General features: G+C 45.0%; 1 protein-coding gene across 1 annotated transcript; it reads right to left on the reverse strand.

Moving 5' to 3' along the window:
- Positions 1–368: 368 nt before the first annotated feature.
- On the reverse strand, positions 369–17,060 carry LOC134207064 (uncharacterized). Its single transcript, XM_062682789.1, has 2 exons — positions 17,045–17,060; positions 369–1,378 (listed from the first exon to the last, which is right to left on the reverse strand). Exons 1-2 carry the CDS (start codon positions 17,058–17,060, stop codon positions 369–371), a joined length of 1,026 nt encoding a protein of 341 aa, XP_062538773.1.
- Positions 17,061–17,855: the final 795 nt, after the last annotated feature.

The raw sequence follows: 17,855 nt of genomic DNA on the forward strand, positions 1-17,855 counted from the left end.
TGTCGCAATACTAGATTGATGTTGAGTTGCTGTTGGGTCTTCGAAGGCCGCACTGAGGGCATCTTCGTCTACGGGTTGGGGTATTGCGTCCCAGACAGATTCTCCGCTCTGCTGCGCTTCCACTTCCGAAAGTGGAAGGGGTACTGCACATTCCCCACTTCCAAACCTTCCTTCGTTCCCTGCGGTTGATTTCTGTATGATTTTGGCTAAGCTAAAGCTAAGCTAAAGCTAAGCTAAAGCTAAAGCTAAGCTAAAGCTAAGCTAAAGCTAAGCTAAGCTAAGCTAAAGCTAAGCTAAAGCTAAGCTAAAGCTAAGCTAAAGCTAAGCTAAAGCTGGAAGCTGCTAGGCTAAAGCTAAGCTAAGCTGGGCTAAGCTGGGCTGAGCTGAGGCTGAGGCTGAACAGGCTGAGTGGGCTGAGTGAGGTGGGAGCTGAGCTGGGTGAGTGAGCTGAGGCTGGGGCTGGGGCTGGGTGGGGTGAGTGGGAGCTGGGGAGTGGGAACAGGTGGGAGTGGGCTGGGAGCTGGTGGGGTGAACAGGGGTGGGGCTGGAACAGGGCTGGTGGGAGCTGGGGCTGGGGCTGGAGTGGAACAGGCTGGCTGGGCTGGGGTGGGTGGGAACAGGAGTGGGCTGGCTGGAGTGGAACAGGGCTGGCTGAACAGTGGGAACAGAACAGGTGAGGTGAACAGTGGTGGGTGGGAGTGGGCTGGGAACAGGAACAGGGCTGGAACAGTGGAACAGGTGGGCTGGGAACAGGCTGGGTGGGTGGGCTGGAGGGTGGGGTGGGAACAGGAACAGGAACAGAACAGGGGAACAGGTGGAACAGGGTGGGCTGGAACAGGTGGGTGAACAGGAACAGACAGGTGGAACAGGCTGGTGGGAACAGTGGGCTGGGGCTGGAACAGGAACAGACAGGGGTGGAGTGGGGCTGGTGGGGCTGGGCTGAACAGGCTGGGGCTGAACTGGAGTGGGTGAACTGGGTGGGAACAGGGTGGTGGAGCTGGGAGGTGGGGCAGTGGGAACAGGCTGGGGCTGGGGCTGGGAACAGGGGTGGGCTGGTGGGGCTGGGAACAGGAACAGAACAGGGCTGGTGGTGGAACAGGTGGGGGTGAACAGGAGCTGGGAGTGGGCTGGGGCTGAACAGGGAGCTGGAACAGGGAACAGGAACAGGGCTGGGTGGGAGTGGGTGGAGCTGGGAACAGGTGGAGTGGGAGCTGGGGCTGGGGAGTGGAACAGGGGTGGGGTGGGAACAGGGACAGGAACAGGTGGGGTGGAACAGTGGGAACAGGGAACAGAACAGGGAACAGGTGGGTGGGGTGGGGTGGGTGGCTGGAACAGAACAGGTGGGGTGGAACAGGTGGAACAGGTGGGTGGGGTGGGGCTGGAACAGGAACAGGTGGGTGGCTGGAACAGGAACAGGTGAACAGTGGGAACAGCTGGTGGGAACAGGGTGGAACAGAACTGGGCTGGGGTGGAACAGCTGGGGGCTGGGTGGGGCTGGAACAGGGGAACAGCTGGGGTGGGGCTAAGCTAACAGGGGCTGGGAACAGGTGCTAAGCTAAACTAAGCTGCTAAGCTAGCTAAGCTAAGCTAAGCTAAAAGCAGGAAGCTAAAGCTAAAGCTAAGCTAAAGCTAAGCTAAAGCTAAGCTAAAGCTAAGCTAAAGCTAAGCTAAAGCTAAGCTAAAGCTAAGCTAAAGCTAAGCTAAAGCTAAGCTAAAGCTAAGCTAAAGCTAAGCTAAGCTAAAACTAAGCTAAACCTACCAAGCGTCCCTAAAAAGCTTCTAAACTTATTACTCAACTTATATTTACAACTAGATATTTTTAAACTTTCTTTAAAGAACTGTTTGAACTTCCCCAAGAAGCCGAGAAATCTTCCTACCAGAAGATATCGTTACTTCCACGCAGAATCTATCCAAGCATTTTTTTACAAAACTTCGCTTGAAGCTGTGTAGGTATGTATGTTTCGAATGCCTTTTTACGATTATATTGAACTACACATCTAAATTTGTACAAACCTTTTACTATTTATGAGTTACTTCTTAAATCTATAGAACTCAGTTCAATTAAAGTTATGAGAACTTTGAGGTTCAAAATTAAATAGACATTTTTGAAAGTATGCAACTAATATCTACTTATGTAGTTCCTAGCATGAATTGCTGAACACCTGATACTGATTATTCTTGGCTTTAAACCACTGACTACATGAATTACTCGTTCCATATTCAGCTTCGATCATATTCAAATTTATTCAATCCACTCCCCGATAAGCTTCGCATCAGCAAACAGCCCTCACTTGGTTCTGGCTTGCTAATTTTTTCCCCACGCTTTTCCACAAAATCCTCTGACGACATAATTCCGCAGTTTGACACACGGCTGTTTCGTTTTTACATTTTAACGGTGGGTAACACCTGTCATCGCTCGACTTATAGGGGAAGAAAGCCGCTAAAACACGCACGATGTTTCACGGTCTGTCGAACGATGCGGATTTTCGAATTTTCAATCAAGTATCAACCGGGAGAGGATTCCGCCCGTCGTCGTTCGCTTTCACGACGGCATCGTCGTTGGAAATTGCAAAATTAAAATTTTCCCGCATTTTCTTCTGTGTGCACGTGTGTCGCCGCCTGTTCTCGGCCAGATGGAAGGAAATGCGAACCACCAAGTGGAAATACTGGGTGCCACGAACGATGGTAGGACGGCGTGGAGTGAAACTTTTCGGCTTTAGTGGCCGGATGCTGGCCACAGATTGGCGGTTTGTGGGCTACAAAATATCGTCGACAATCGATTGATGGCTAGTTTTCTTTACTCCAGCATTAAAGTTGAAAACGGGGTGCAAATGATGATATCCGTCATGAGAAAATATGACACAGATCCTGTGCTATACTTTAGTCAACAAACTTTGTCCACCGGATATGTGATCAATGTGTCAGAGCTTCAATGGAATATGAGCGATGCAGGGCAACAAAATGGAAAACTTCCGCCGTAACAGCACTATCTTCAGTTGAAGTTCGGTGCGGTGGGAAGTTGAACGATAATGGAACTGGTAAGGAAACGTGTGTCATATCTTCGTGGTGGTCGTCACCGTTACACGGTGGAGTATTGCTTCCACCTTGTTGGAGACAATTTCTAGAGAACTGGTAATGTAAATAAGATAGCAAAAATGAATTTTTGACACGTCAAGTACTGTTTTGGGTAATCATGATACAACATTTGCAGTTCCTTATATTCATGCACTTATGTACTTGAATATAAATGCAACACTCGAAATAGTTATTATGAAGCTACAGCTGTAGTGTTCAGTTCCATAAAATTTGATTTGAGATGGTTTTCACAATATTCATAATCTCCAACTTCTATTGTGATACATTAGGAGATTACAAAGATATTTTTGTATTTTTTTCCCTTTTTCTATTCAACAAAAATATGTGTGTTATTTGTTTATTGGCCAAATTATAGATAAAGCATCGCAAAAATTTATATGCAGGCGTGATAAGTTCGACCTTCCATTCCCAAGAAATCCAATTTTGAAAAGCTAAATTAAACAAATACCTATCTGCGCATTGTTGCCTCCACCATATGGACGGGGAGTGACATGCCTTTGAAGCCGGAAATGTGAATTTGTATGCGAGGTAAGGGAGGAAGATGATGACAAGCTGTGAAATGGACAAGTTTCTCATCGCCAAAGCCAGCCCCAACGGCAAAGTGATGACAAACCTTCGGATCTCCGGGATGGAGTCTTGCACCGGATTTCACTAGCTTTTCTCAAGCCGAAAAAAAATCCACATATTCCACATGAAGAGGAATGTCGCCCAAGCCGACCGAGTGAGTGCCGAAGCCATCCGTGATATTTTCATGTTATTTATGAAAATTGAATATTTTATATTCATACATGTGCGACACAGCACTATACGGAAAGAGAGAAATGATGACGATAAATGGCGGTAAGGGTGAGGGATGAATCCTGTGTCGGGTGTGAGCTGACGTCGTCGTCATTTGGAGCCGGACGACGAAGTAATAACGTCTTCATCAGATAGGCAAGCTGGGGAGGAAATTTGTAGGATTTTTTTTCCGAGGCTATCTTTACATCCACTATCAAGATGTTGGCAGAGCGGACTACGATAATCTGATTTAAGTGGAAGTAAAATGAAAGTTTCTCTCTGTGGATTTTTTTAAAAGAAGAGCAGGCAAATTGCTAAAAATGCAAACATAATTACACTTTCTTGTTACATGAAAAACAATTTCTACCCGATTGATTAAATTAAACAGTTATTAGCTAATTTTGTTAGGGGAGGAGGTTCGGTTGTGTGCACCCTTTTGAATTTTGTCCATAATTTTTGTTCTAGTTGGTATTATGTCTTTTATACCAATGGAAAGCTAGACGTACAACCTTACTGCTAGAGAAGAAATTGATTTGATTTCATCGATTTGAAACATTTTATTGTCAATTTCGAAAATTTGGAATTTTTGGACATTTCAGTTTTGTGGTTCGGTTCTGGGCACCCTTGAAAATCCGAATAATGAAGAATAACAAATGAAATCCAACCAGTTTCAAAGAAAAAGAGTATTTTATTAGTTTTAATTGTCATGAAACAATAAAAAACCTAGATTAATCCACCTAGCAGTGATTAAGCATTTCTCATGCATTGAAAAGGTATCGAAAACAATCACTTAAGAAAGGTCAAAAATAGCGCTTTAGAAAGATGGATTTAATTTTTTCCATCAATTCACATGTATTGCCTACATTTATATTCATCGCATGCAATTTTTTTTTAATTTCGTGTTTTTCTTCTCAATGAGGATCCTATGAAAATAAATGATAATTTGTCAACAACTTCGGAAGGCAATGTGTAAAAGGTCCAATTTTAAATGACAAACAATAAGATTGAATTCCCCAAATCGAATGCAACTTGTTGCGTGTAAATCGGTCAACGCTTAGTTGCAAAAAGCGCATACCTATACAATGGTTAGATGCGCCTAAAAAACAAATAAACAATTAAACTTATTATTACAATAAATTATGACAGAATAATTCGAAGAAAGTGCATAAAAACAGCATACAGCAAATAAGTGTAAGTGTTGGTTATGTTATGTGATGAGTGTTGCCGAGAAATTCGTGAAATTTTAGTGTTATGCGTGAATGAATCGCCTGCTTTGAGCGTGCTTACAGCGGCACACTAGGAGTTAACTTTCTGAAATCAGTATGGCGAAAGGCTCCTACACTCAACAAACTGGACTATCGAAATTCATAACTGGCGCCTTATGAATCTTCGACTGATTATTCCACCAACAGTGCTTCTTATACGCAGTTACCTTCCCAAGTATCCAAGCGTCGATGGGCGTGTGGTCTACATACCGGCATCCCAACTCCGACGTCCATGGTTCGAACCCAGTCTGCCGCACTTAGCTTTTTTTAAAATGAAAATCATCATTCATAAGGCAACATATTGAAATTCATACCGATTCCTTGTGGCAAATTTTCATAAGGCGTTTGATTGAAAATCATACGTCCATTTTCCTCAGTGTAAGGTTCGATTCCTCAAAATTAAGCACCCTAATCGAAAAAATATTTGGTAGGTGTAGTAGCAGACACCTAGAGATGTCGTAAAATCCCGATTAATCGATTAGTAACTAATCGATCACTTTCGATTCTTGTCGATTATTGAATCGATTAATCTTTGGATAGTAATCGATTCAAAATTAATCGATTATCACAAAGATGAATCGATTAATCGAAGTAATCAATTAATTTGCGACATCCTTATGATGTCGTAAAATCCTGATTAATCGATTAGTAACTAATCGATTACTCTAGATTCCTCTCGATTATTGAATCGATTAATCGTTGGGTAATAATCGATTCAAAATTAATCGATTATCACAACGTTGAATCGATTAATCGAAGAAATCGATTAATTTGCGACATCTCTACAGACACCATCCTGCATAACCGGTACCAAATAGTTTTTTTATGAAAAGTTCCTAGTTTTGAGAAAACTCGCATTAGATGTCTTTCGCCATCCAAATGTCTGCCGGTTAACTCGTGCTGGCTATTTGCGCATATACGATAGCGCCTGGATGTAGAAGCGGCGGGTAGAAAATCAGCCACTGTCTCCAATTCATTGTTTGTGAATGGCAGGTAAAACTCGTCTTTATGTGTAGGTTTTCCACGTACAGTAGTACTGCAGTACTGCAGTAGAGCAGGGCGTGATTAGCCTCCATCACCCTATAAGACCGCAGCCAACCACTCACCATAGCCCTCCAACCCAACACCAGAGGGCCAACGTCAACCAACGTCGAGCAGCCATTAAGGGGTGGCGTAATCGGGTGATGCAATGATGCGAGGTGACTGACCTGAAAAGGGAGGTCATGACCCTTGGATGCGGGAAACAAGCCCAAAACCGGTCACTTATCCAACGCATTTTGATGTGAACGGATGAAAGACTGAAAGCTAGCGAAAGTTACCGAGTTTGAAAAAGTTGAAGTGAGAGAGTTTGTGGAAGAAGACCAGGCGTAGAGGAAGTCAGAAGCCTGCCGTTTTTATGGTTAAGCCCCAACGAAAACCGCCATCGTACCCAGGTTCCATTATCGGCCTGATTCGTTATTGTTCCGCCGATAGCTGTTCGGCCATCTTATTGGTCGTTTTGGATCGCGGTGAGTATCTATAAGCCACCCCGACGTTACTACCGGATCCGTAGTGAGCAGAGTAATCAGCTACCGACGCGCAGGTGACCGAAGAAGGAAGGTAGAGAGGGAGTAGGAAATCACGAGGAGAAGAGTCCACCGCCGCCGCCACGTAGGCCGCCAGAGGTTGTAAGAAGCCTGTACATATACTGTAGCGAGTGGGAGTAGAGCCGCCAACGCCGGCGTGAATGCGCTTGCAAGGAAGTTAGAGGACGAGGAAGGGCCGGAGTCAAAGAAGGAAGAAGTGGAGTGGTGGAGTGTTGCCAAGAAGAGGGGCCCCAAGGAAGACAGGTTAGCTAAGGCTTAAGAAAGTGAAACAGAGGGGAAAATTAAGTGTCGCATTGTGAAGCTCTGTGGTTTTCCCTACATTTTGATTGCGAGAGTTCCCTGCCCGCGAGTAGCTTGAGGTGAGCGTGCCGACCCTGAGGCCATTGATTCAGGGAGTCTCAGCATAGCTCAGGCCATACTTACCCAATTATTACATACATAAGTTTGTTGATAAACTCAGTGATATTGAACGATTTGTCAATAAAAAGAGGGTGCCCATATCCGAACCAATAAAGGTGCCCACAACCAGTGTTTCAGAAAAGTGATGGAAAGAATTTTCGAGCTGGAATTTTGATGGCAATCGTTATTGAACCACAAAATAGACTAAATTGACCATATGAATACGCATTAGAACTCACTTTTTTAATTCAATCACACCATTTTATGACACTTTGAAAAAGGTCAATCAAAATTTTCGTTTTGATTTTCATGTAGAAAAAAAATTGTTCATAGTTCAAAGTAGAGGTGTCTATCTAGTTCGGTATTCTACACAAAACATCGTGTTTCGATTGCAGATGAATGACGGATGTAAAAATAACAGTATCTGCTTTCTGTCAAAAGATACGTGGGGGTACCCACAACCGAACCACCTCCCCTACATTTTTGATTAAGGAAGAAATTCCCAAGTAACTAAGAAGCACAATAAGCACTCCAATTCGCCAAATCGCCATATAAGGCCAATATACGGCTAGTCAAAAACTTATAAGTATGGCCGGTTTGGCGAATTGGAGTGCTTATTGGTTACTGGGCTGTGTTCCGCTGAAGGCAACAAAGCCATCGTTCATCTTTCAGATGAGTATAATTCAGTTTCTCAAAAGATGGACCCATTTTGTAATGATAGTTTCGTAATGACAAACGAGAAACTCCCAAAACTCAACTTCCCGAGCGATCATCTAAACGGGGAGGAGAAAACTCGTTCGATTCAGACTCTACGTCCTTTAAGAGACGTTTTTTTAAGAGGGTAAAAAGCTAACCTTTACGCATAAAGTGAAACTTAGGATCCCAACTTCGGACGATATCCCAATCCATCAGAAGTATCCATATCATCTACGATAGGTGGTAGCAGATCAGATTAAAAAAAACTATTGGAGACAGGGATAGTTAGAGAATCTTGCTCGCCTTAGACATCACCCATTTGGGCAGTGCCCAAGAAAATGGAAAATTCTGGGCAGCAGAAGTATAGAATTGTCATCGATTACAGAAAGTTGAACGAAAAAACTGTTGCTGATCGATAACCGATTCCAGAAATTAGTGTAATTCTGGATCTGCTTGGCTAAGCACAATACTCTCTAGTAACATTTTAGTTTTATGTTGGTTTTATAACACTCTTGTAGAGTAAATTGTGGTCTTTAAGAGCGTTATAAAACCTAAAATGTTACTTGGGCTTCATGGTGCTTGATCTCGCTAGCGGTTTCCACTAAATCGAGTACGATCTATCCGACATTCCAAAAACGGCCTTCGATGCAATGCCTTTCATCGTCCAGGTCTCGTGTCCGTTGAGAACTACCGATCTAATAAGCGTTTTGTAGATAGTCAGTTTCATACGGTGGCGAACTCTATTCAATCGGAGCGTTTTGCGGAGTCCAAAGTACGTACGATTTCCAGCCACTATGCGTCTCTTCACGGTCTCGATCCTCCTGCTGGCGTTTTTTCCTCCGAAAAAATAAGTTTTGTCTGTTCCGCGCCTGTTTGTATCGTGCCTCGTTCGCCCTTATGCGGTGTTGCAGCAACCTCGCCCATGCTACATTCTTCTCCTCAACTAAGTGCTTACATTCACCGTCTTACTAATCGTTTCTTTGAGCCGGGGGCACCGTACCAAGTGCAGCGGTTGCGGTGCTACCAATGGTGGATCTCCCCAGCCTTCTTTAAGAGAAGCTGCGCCTAGCTGCTCTTCCGTTAGGAGTGCCACTTCCAGCTGCTGCGCGTAGCCTTGGGCTAGTATATCGTCTTGCAGCCGCCCACTATTAAGCTTTCGACGCGTGTTGCACACCGTCGATAGTTTTGAGCGCATGCATACCGCAACGAGGTAGTGGTTGTATTCAATATTCGCAGTGCGGTAAGTGCGGATTTTCGTCATGTCGGAAAAGAATTTGCCGTCGATTAGAATGTGGTAGATTTGGTGGGGGCCCTCCTTAGCCGTGCGGTAAGACGCGCGGCTACAAAGCAAGACCATGCTGAGGGTGGCTGGGTTCGATTCCCGGTGCCGGTCTAGGCAACTTTCGGATTGAAAATTGTCTCGACTTCCCTGGGCATAAAAGTATCATCGTGCTAGCCTCATGATATACGAATGCAAAAATGGTAACCTGGCTTAGAAACCTTGCAGTTAATAACTGTGGAAGTGCTCAATGAACACTAAGCTGTGAGGCGGCTCTGTCCCAGTGTGGGGATGTAATGCCAATAAGAAGAAGAAGAAGATTTGGGGTTCCCTTTCTTGGTTAGGTGATCTTCATGTGGCCTTGTGGATATTCTTGCGGGGGAAGAAAGTGCTTCGGACTACCATTTATCGGGAGGCTGCAAAGTTTAAGCATCGGTCTATCTGGTTTATGCATCGGTTCATCCGGTCCGATGACCGTTCTACACATTTCTTCTCTTTCTGTCTGAGCGTTCATACCAACGATGGCGATTTTCACGTCTCGCGTCTGCATAGAACGCTGCTATCTCGTCGTCGGGTCTCCCTTTGTGTGAGGAGTACACGTTGATGATGATATAGTTTAAGAAACGGCCTTTTATCCTCAGCTTGCACATCCTTGCATTGATTGGCTGCCACCCAGTCACGCGTTGGTGCAGCTTGCGCAGCACTATGAAACTGGTTTCCAGCTCGATGGTTGTGCCACAGCTTTGGTAGATGGTAGCCGCTCGGGGATGTAATTCATCGTAGATTATCCTGTCGCAACCTGTGAATCCTAGTCACTTGCAGATCCATGATCCAAGTTCCAATCGTGCTTCTTCATTCGTCGCCTAGGTCGTTGCCGAATGCCGATTGTATCGAGTTGTTTTATCTTTTATGTTGTTTGTAGTTATTGGTTTTAAGGACGGCTTATTGAGCCTACGCAGACCTCCTATCCTGTCGGCAGATCGTCGTGTCAGGTCTGTTTAGCGTCCCACCTAGCACCAGGACTTGGGCTTGTGCGCTTTGAGCGGCCCCGGTCGCTTTGGCGGAGCCTGCTTGTGGATACATGCAGCAACAGAGTCCACTGTCAAACCCCACCACACCCTAGACAGGCACCACAATTCGCAGATGGCCTCGGGGGGATCGTCAAGCCCTTGGACGCATTCCCGACTGCCCCCGCATATGCTTACAGAAAATGTGGAACTTTAAGGAACTTAAGAAATTGCCCCTTTAGGGCAATTTGGTATTTTGAATTGAAATTATTTTTGAATTTCATTTGAAATTTTCTTTGAAAATCAATAAGAATTTTGAAAGTTTCTGATGAACTTTCTTTGAAAATGCTTCTTTTACTTTTATCCTGAAATTGGTACGTATACTGTTTTAGGAATTCCTTCAGGAATACCGCCTGACAGTCCTGAAGAATTTCTGGAGAAATGCATGTTTTGGGAAATTCACAATTATTTCTGTAGAAGTTTCTGAGAAAATTCTCGGAATGTGGGTGAAAGGTGGAAGGAGAGAATTTCTGGAGAGTTCTTGAAGTAATTTATGAAGAGTTCTTGAAAAATTTCCGAAGGAACTTCAGAGAGAATTTCAGGAGTTTCTAGGAAAATTACTGGTGGAATTTCCTATAGGAGTAACGAGAAAAAATTACAAGGAATTTCACTACAACTTGTGAAGGAATTTCCTCAATATTTAGAGGGAACTTTTAAAGGAATGCAAGGAAAAATTCCAGGAGGAACTTCCTGGAGAAATTTACAGGGAAATTTGCGGAGGAACTTCTCAAGGAGTTCGCGAAAGAACTTCCGGAAAAAATCCCGAAGAAAGTCCCGGGAAAATTCACGGAAAAATTCTCGTAAAAACTACCGAAAGAACCTACCGCGAGAACTTTCGAATGAGTTTTCGGAAGAATTTGTGGAAGAATATCCGGAGGAAGCGGAACAATACTGTGGAGTTTATTCTAGCTGTAGGCAAGTGAAAGCCTCCGAAACACCTTATGCCACTGATGGTTCACTACGCGTGACTGACGATACATTTCCCGATTGCTTTGATTGCTAATGATGTGGCTGTCAGTTCTGGTTCACATTAAGCCCACTTAGATGGTTTAGGAGTTATTGGATATTTGCTGCATAAAGTAAACAACAAGTGCTATTTCCCTGCCACACAAATACCGGAGTGATTTCCTGAAAAACTTCTGCAGGAGTTCTTCCCGGAAGAACTTTCGAAGGACTTCCCGGAGAAATATTCAGATGCATTTTGGAGGAAACTTCAAGAGGATTACTTGGAGGAACTTGGGGTGAAATTGACGGAGATTCTTCCGGAGGAGTTCCCAGAGACTTTCTGGAAGAATTGTCGGAGGAACTTCCGGAGGAATTCTAGGAACCCACTTCCAGAAAAGTTACCGGAGCATTTCTCTGAGGAACTATAGGAGGAGCTACCGAAAGATTCTCTGGAGGTATTTTTTCGGAGGAACTTTTGGAGGAATTCCCGGATAAACTTTCTGAAGGTTTCCTGAAGCAACTTTCGGAAAAACTCCAGGAGAAACATCTGGAGGACTTCCCGGAGGAACTTTCGAAGAAATTTCAAAGAAACATCTAGAGGAATTTCCAAAATAAATCCCGGAGCAACTTCGGCAGTAACTCCTGATGGAACTTCCGATGAATTTCCGGAGCAACTTTCGGAGCAGCTCCAGGAGAGACTTTCAGAGAGCAACTACTGGAAGAGATTCTAGAGGTATTCCCGGAAATACTTTCGGAAGAGCTCACAGAGAAAGCTTGAAGAATTTTGAAGGATTTTTTGAAGGAATTTTCCAAGAAATTTCCGGAGAAATTGGGAGGATGCCATATTTTAATACAGGTTTACATTGTTCATGGATGCAAAATGGTGGGTTGACATCAAGGAAGGAGCGTCCAATAAAGCTCTGGTCCCCACAAGTTCCTGTCTCACGCTTCCATGGGTCGACCGATGACAAAAGACCGCCAGCTAAGGGTTGCGTTTTTAGATGGTGGTGCAGCCTGGGCACTGGTTTCCTACTGACATCAGCTACCGTGCGGGACCGAAATCCGTACAGCACCGGAATCCGTCCACCTCATGAGATATCAATAAATTAAAGGGGCAGCAGGGACTATGTCCAAGGGCTTGACGATCCCTCCCCAGGCCATCTGCGAGTTGTGGCGCCTGCCTAGGATGTGGTGGGGTTTGACAGTGGGCCCTGTTAAACCTCTATAAAAAGCTGCATGTATCCGCAAGTAGGCTCCGCCAAAGCGACCGTGTGCCGCTCAAAGCGCACAAGCCCAAGTCCTGGTGTTAGGTGGGACGCTAAACAGCCCTGACACGACGGCCCTCCGACGAGACAGGAGGTTTGCGCAGGCCCAATAAGCCGCCTTTAAAAACAACTATTACGAACGACATAGAAGATAATACGACTCGATACAATCGGCAACGACCTAGGCGACGAATAAAGGATCACGATTGGAAGCTTGGAACATGGAACTGCAAGTCGCTAGGCTTCGCAGGTTGCGATAGGATAATCTACGATGAATTACATCCCCGCAACTTCGATGTCGTAGCGCTGCAGGAAATCTGCTGGACAGGACAGAAAGTGTGGAAAAGCGGGCATCGAGCGGCTACCTTCTACCAAAGCTGTGGCACCACCAACGAGCTGGGAACCGGCTTCATAGTGCTGGGAAAGATGCGCCAACGCGTGATTGGGTGGCAGCCAATCAACGCAAGGATGTGCAAGCTGAGGATAAAGGCCGTTTCTTCAACTATAGCATCATCAACGTGCACTGCCCACACGAAGGGAGATCCGACGACGAAGCGTTCTATGCGCAGCTGGAGCAGACATACGATGGATGCCCACTGCGGGACGTCAAAATCGTCATCGGTGACATGAACGCTCAGGTAGGAAGGAGGAAATGTATAGACCGGTCATCGGACCGGATAGTCTGCATACCGTATCGAACGACAACGGCCAGCGATGCATAAACTTTGCAGCCTCCCGCGGAATGGTAGTTCGAAGCACTTTCTTCCCCCGTAAGAATATCCACAAGGCCACATGGAAATCACCTAATCAAATAACGGAAAACCAAATCGACCACGTTCTAATCGACGGTAAATTCTTCTCCAACATCACGAACGTACGCACTTACCGCAGTGCGAATATTGAATCCGACCACTACCTCGTCGCAGTATGTCTGCGCTCAAAACTCTCGACGGTGATCAACACGCGTCGGAGTCGTCCGCCGCGCCTTAACATTGGGCGGCTACAAGACGGTAGACTAGCCCAAGACTACGCGCAGCAGCTGGAAATGGCACTTCCAACGGAAGAGCAGCTAGGCGCAGCATCTCTTGAAGATGGCTGGAGAGATATTCGATCCGCCATTGGAAGCACCGCAACCGCTGCACTAGGCACGGTGGCTCCGGATCAGAGAAACGACTGGTATGACGGCGAATGTGAGCAGTTAGTTGAGGAGAAGAATGCAGCATGGGCGAGATTGCTGCAACACCGCACGAGGGCGAACGAGGCACGATACAAACGGGCGCGGAATAGACAAAACTCGATTTTCCGGAGGAAAAAGCGCCAGCAGGAAGATCAAGACCGTAAAGAGACGGAGGAACTGTACCGCGCTAATAACGCACGAAAGTTCTATGAGAAGTTGAACCGTTCACGTAAGGGCCACGTGCCACAGCCCGATATGTGTAAGGACATAAACGGGAACCTTCTTACGAACGAGTGTGAGGTGATCCAAAGGTGGCGGCAGCACTACGAAGAGCACCTGAATGGCGATATGGCAGACAACGGTGGCGGTATGGTAATGAACCTAGGAGCACACGCGCAGGACATGCGACATCCGGCTCCGAATCTCCAGGAAATCCAGGAGGAGATCGGCCGGCTGAAAAACAACAAAGCCCCTGGAGTTGACCAACTACCAGGAGAGCTGTTTAAACACGGTGGTGAAGCACTGGCTAGAGCGCTGCACTGGGTGATTACCAAGGTTTGAGAGGATGAGGTTCTGCCGCAGGAGTGGATGGAAGGTGTCGTGTGTCCCATCTACAAAAGGGCGATAAGCTGGATTGTAGCAACTACCGCGCAATCACATTGCTGAACGCCGCCTACAAGGTACTCTCCCAAATTTTATGCCGTCGACTAACACCAATTGCAAGAGAGTTCGTGGGGCAGTACCAGGCGGGATTTATGGGTGAACGCTCTACCACAGACCAGGTGTTCGCCATACGTCAGGTATTGCAGAAATGCCGTGAATACAACGTGCCCACACATCATCTATTTATCGACTTCAAAGCCGCATATGATACAATCGATCGAGACCAGCTATGGCAGCTAATGCACGAAAACGGATTTCCGGATAAACTGATACGGTTGATCAAGGCGACGATGGATCGGGTGATGTGCGTAGTTCGAGTTTCAGGGGCATTCTCGAGTCCCTTCGAAACCCGTAGAGGGTTACGGCAAGGTGTCTTTCGTGTCTGCTATTCAGCATCGCTTTGGAGGGAGTAATACGAAGGGCAGGGATTGACACGAGTGGTACGATTTTCACGAAGTCCGTCCAGTTATTTGGTTTCGCCGACGACATTGATATCATGGCACGTAACTTTGAGAGGATGGAGGAAGCCTACATCAGACTGAAAAGCGAAGCTAAACGGATTGGACTAGTCATCAACACGTCGAAGACGAAGTACATGATAGGAAGAGGCTCAAGAGAGGTCAATGTGAGCCACCCACCACGAGTTTCTATCGGTGGTGACGAAATCGAGGTGGTTGAAGAATTCGTGTACTTGGGCTCACTGGTGACCGCCGATAACGATACCAGCAGAGAAATTCGGAGACGCATAGTGGCTGGAAATCGTACGTACTTTGGACTCCGCAAGACACTTCGATCGAATAGAGTTCGCCGCCGTACCAAACTGACTATCTACAAAACGCTTATAAGACCGGTAGTTCCCTACGGACACGAGACCTGGACGATGCTCGTGGAGGACCAACGTGCACTGGGAGTTTTCGAAAGGAAAGTGTTGCGTACCATCTATGGTGGGTTGCAGATGGCGGACGGTACGTGGAGGAGGCGAATGAACCACGAGTTGCATCAGCTGTTGGGAGAACCATCCATCGTTCACACCGCGAAAATCGGAAGACTGCGGTGGGCCGGGCACGTAGCCAGAATGTCGGACAGTAACCCGGTGAAAATGGTTCTCGACAACGATCCGACGGGAACAAGAAGGCGAGGTGCACAGCGGGCAAGGTGGATCGATCAGGTGGAGGACGACTTGCGGACCCTCCGCAGACTGCGTGGTTGGCGAAGTGCAGCCATGAACCGAGCTGAATGGAGAAGTCTTTTATGTGCAGCACAGGCCACTCCGGCCTTAGTCTGATGATAAATAATAAAGGTAATTAATGTAGGAATAATTTACCTTATCCTGTTCATATACTTGGCAGTAAGCTTTTAGGACATGGAAATGGAAAGAAGGCTTTGAAATTAAAACAACAAAAATTGAAAACAAATCGCCACCCTTCAAACGCGGAGTTTTTGCCGCCATCTTGTTTTTGGGTAGAGCATAATTGCACCAAAAGTAACAATAATTTAATTTATTATTGCGAATCATTACATGAGATTAGCGGAATTCAAATCGAAGGGATCGCTTCTCAAGGTGCATATCGAACTATCTATAGTGTTAGTTTAGCCAATCAGACTGCTTCAATTTGAATATTTAGTTAAAAAATAGCTGTACGGATTTTGATCCTTTGATTCGAAATCCGTCCACGGTGGACGGATTTCGAGTCAGAAGTAGTTGATTTTATTCATTATTATATCATGTTTTTCGTAGTTTTTAATGAGTAAATGTGAAATACTTCAGAAGTAAAAGCCTTCATGCTCCTGTGTCAATAGCAAACTTTTTATTTACATTCGATTCCTATTTTCTAATGATTTGTTCATATACTAAGGTGCTTAAGTGTACGGATTTTTATGCCCCACGGTAGAGCGAGAAGTGACGTCTCGAGAGTCTGTCCACCAGAAAGTTGTAGGTTACGTGACCCCGGTAAGGTAGCTTACTGAAGCCTTCAAATACAGTCAAACTTCCGTGAGTCGATGTTCTATGATTTAATATCTAAAATTATGCCATATTGAAAAATATTTACTAGGCTACTGAGATAGTCCCTTCAAAGTTTCAAACAGTCTTCAAACGTAAACTTCCTCGAAAGTAGGAAAATGGGTATCACATAGTGTTTAACTTCGAGAAATTCCTAAAACTCGAATAATGATCTAATAGCGAGGCATATTGAATAAAATAATCGTTTTACAACGTCTGTTTGAATGAGGTTGACACGACTGGGGGTGGCTTTGTTTGCAATCCAAACATATACAAACTCACTATTTGTACTGACGTGGGAGATGCCACAGGAGAGTGCTTTAACAGACCCTACGGCTTAACCAAGGTCAGGACAGATTCAGGATATTTTTGAATTCCACATCTAGGTCCTTATGTCATTCTAGGTCTTCATTCATGGAATACGTCATTTTATGTACATACTTATCATTTATTCACTGAGAAGAAATTCGTTTTATCCACTTATCGTAACATGATCCAATTCAGGTATCAGAGCTTCATTGCTGTTCTCTACCGCAGCACTAATTTGAGTCAAACTAATCTTAGTTTTGAAACATTGCAGAACAAGTATCCGTTGCTCATTAAAATCTGCAAACAAACTTCTCTGATTGAGTGACCAACTGCGTGGCAAACGGATAATAACCGAGTTCCACTTAGTAAACATAATCATCAGGAATATACTTCCTTTCGTCTCGCGTATTGCGAAACTTTTCCTCCCGGTTCTACAACGTCTCTGGAATCAAGTTTACTTTCCTGTGCAAACAGAAACTTCCCGGTGTAGAAGGCAAGAAAAAAATCAACTCAATTACCGCTCTGGTGGATCATCTTTCTTGCTGTTGCAATGCTGCACGGGCGCAGGTTTAACCGAGTGTATCCCGAATTTCTATAAATTACATTAAAAAGTATTAAATTTGAAAACTAAAGAAGCTAGATATGGCAAATTTAAAATGCATTTAATAATCTGAATAAATGACGCGCCTTTATTTCTGAAAGGTAATTTAATATATCATTTTGTTATTTTAAATGTATCTCGAAAGGCCTTGTGGTATCGAATCGGTTAATGGTCGCCGAACTGGGTCCATCTGTGGGATTCAGGAGATAAAAACAGATAATATTTTATCCGAACATTGGTACATCATAGTTGGAATAGGAACTTCATCACGGGCAGCGCCCGGGCGCTGGGGTAGAATGAATGGGCGAACAAGTTGTGAATAAATTTTTAATTACCAATTATAATGAGGTCAGCTCATTTGACTAGAGTCGCCATGTGGCCATTCGAGTGCACTAGTTTCCGAGTCCAGTCGTGGTCAGCGCTGCCGAGTGGTGACCACTTGTTGATGAGTGGCTTTTGATTTTCTTAGCCACACAACTAATTGCTCGTTGATCCAACGGTAGAAGAGTTAGAAGCTGAGAATTGCATTTAGTTTGTGCATGCAAAAGGGGTAATATGGTTAACCGCATGATGCTTCGTGGGTGTTTATAGAAAAACTGTTCAGCATAGCCGTCCTGGTCGCATTTTCCATATAACGGAAAAGTTTCATCTCCTCTAATAGGTTTATTTGTATGCAAATTTCGATTAACAAGGCTGACTTCCTCCCGGGAGGAAGTCGTGGTAGTTTA

This window comes from Armigeres subalbatus, chromosome 1 (assembly GCF_024139115.2).
Source record: "Armigeres subalbatus isolate Guangzhou_Male chromosome 1, GZ_Asu_2, whole genome shotgun sequence".
Classification (NCBI taxonomy): domain Eukaryota; kingdom Metazoa; phylum Arthropoda; class Insecta; order Diptera; family Culicidae; genus Armigeres; species Armigeres subalbatus.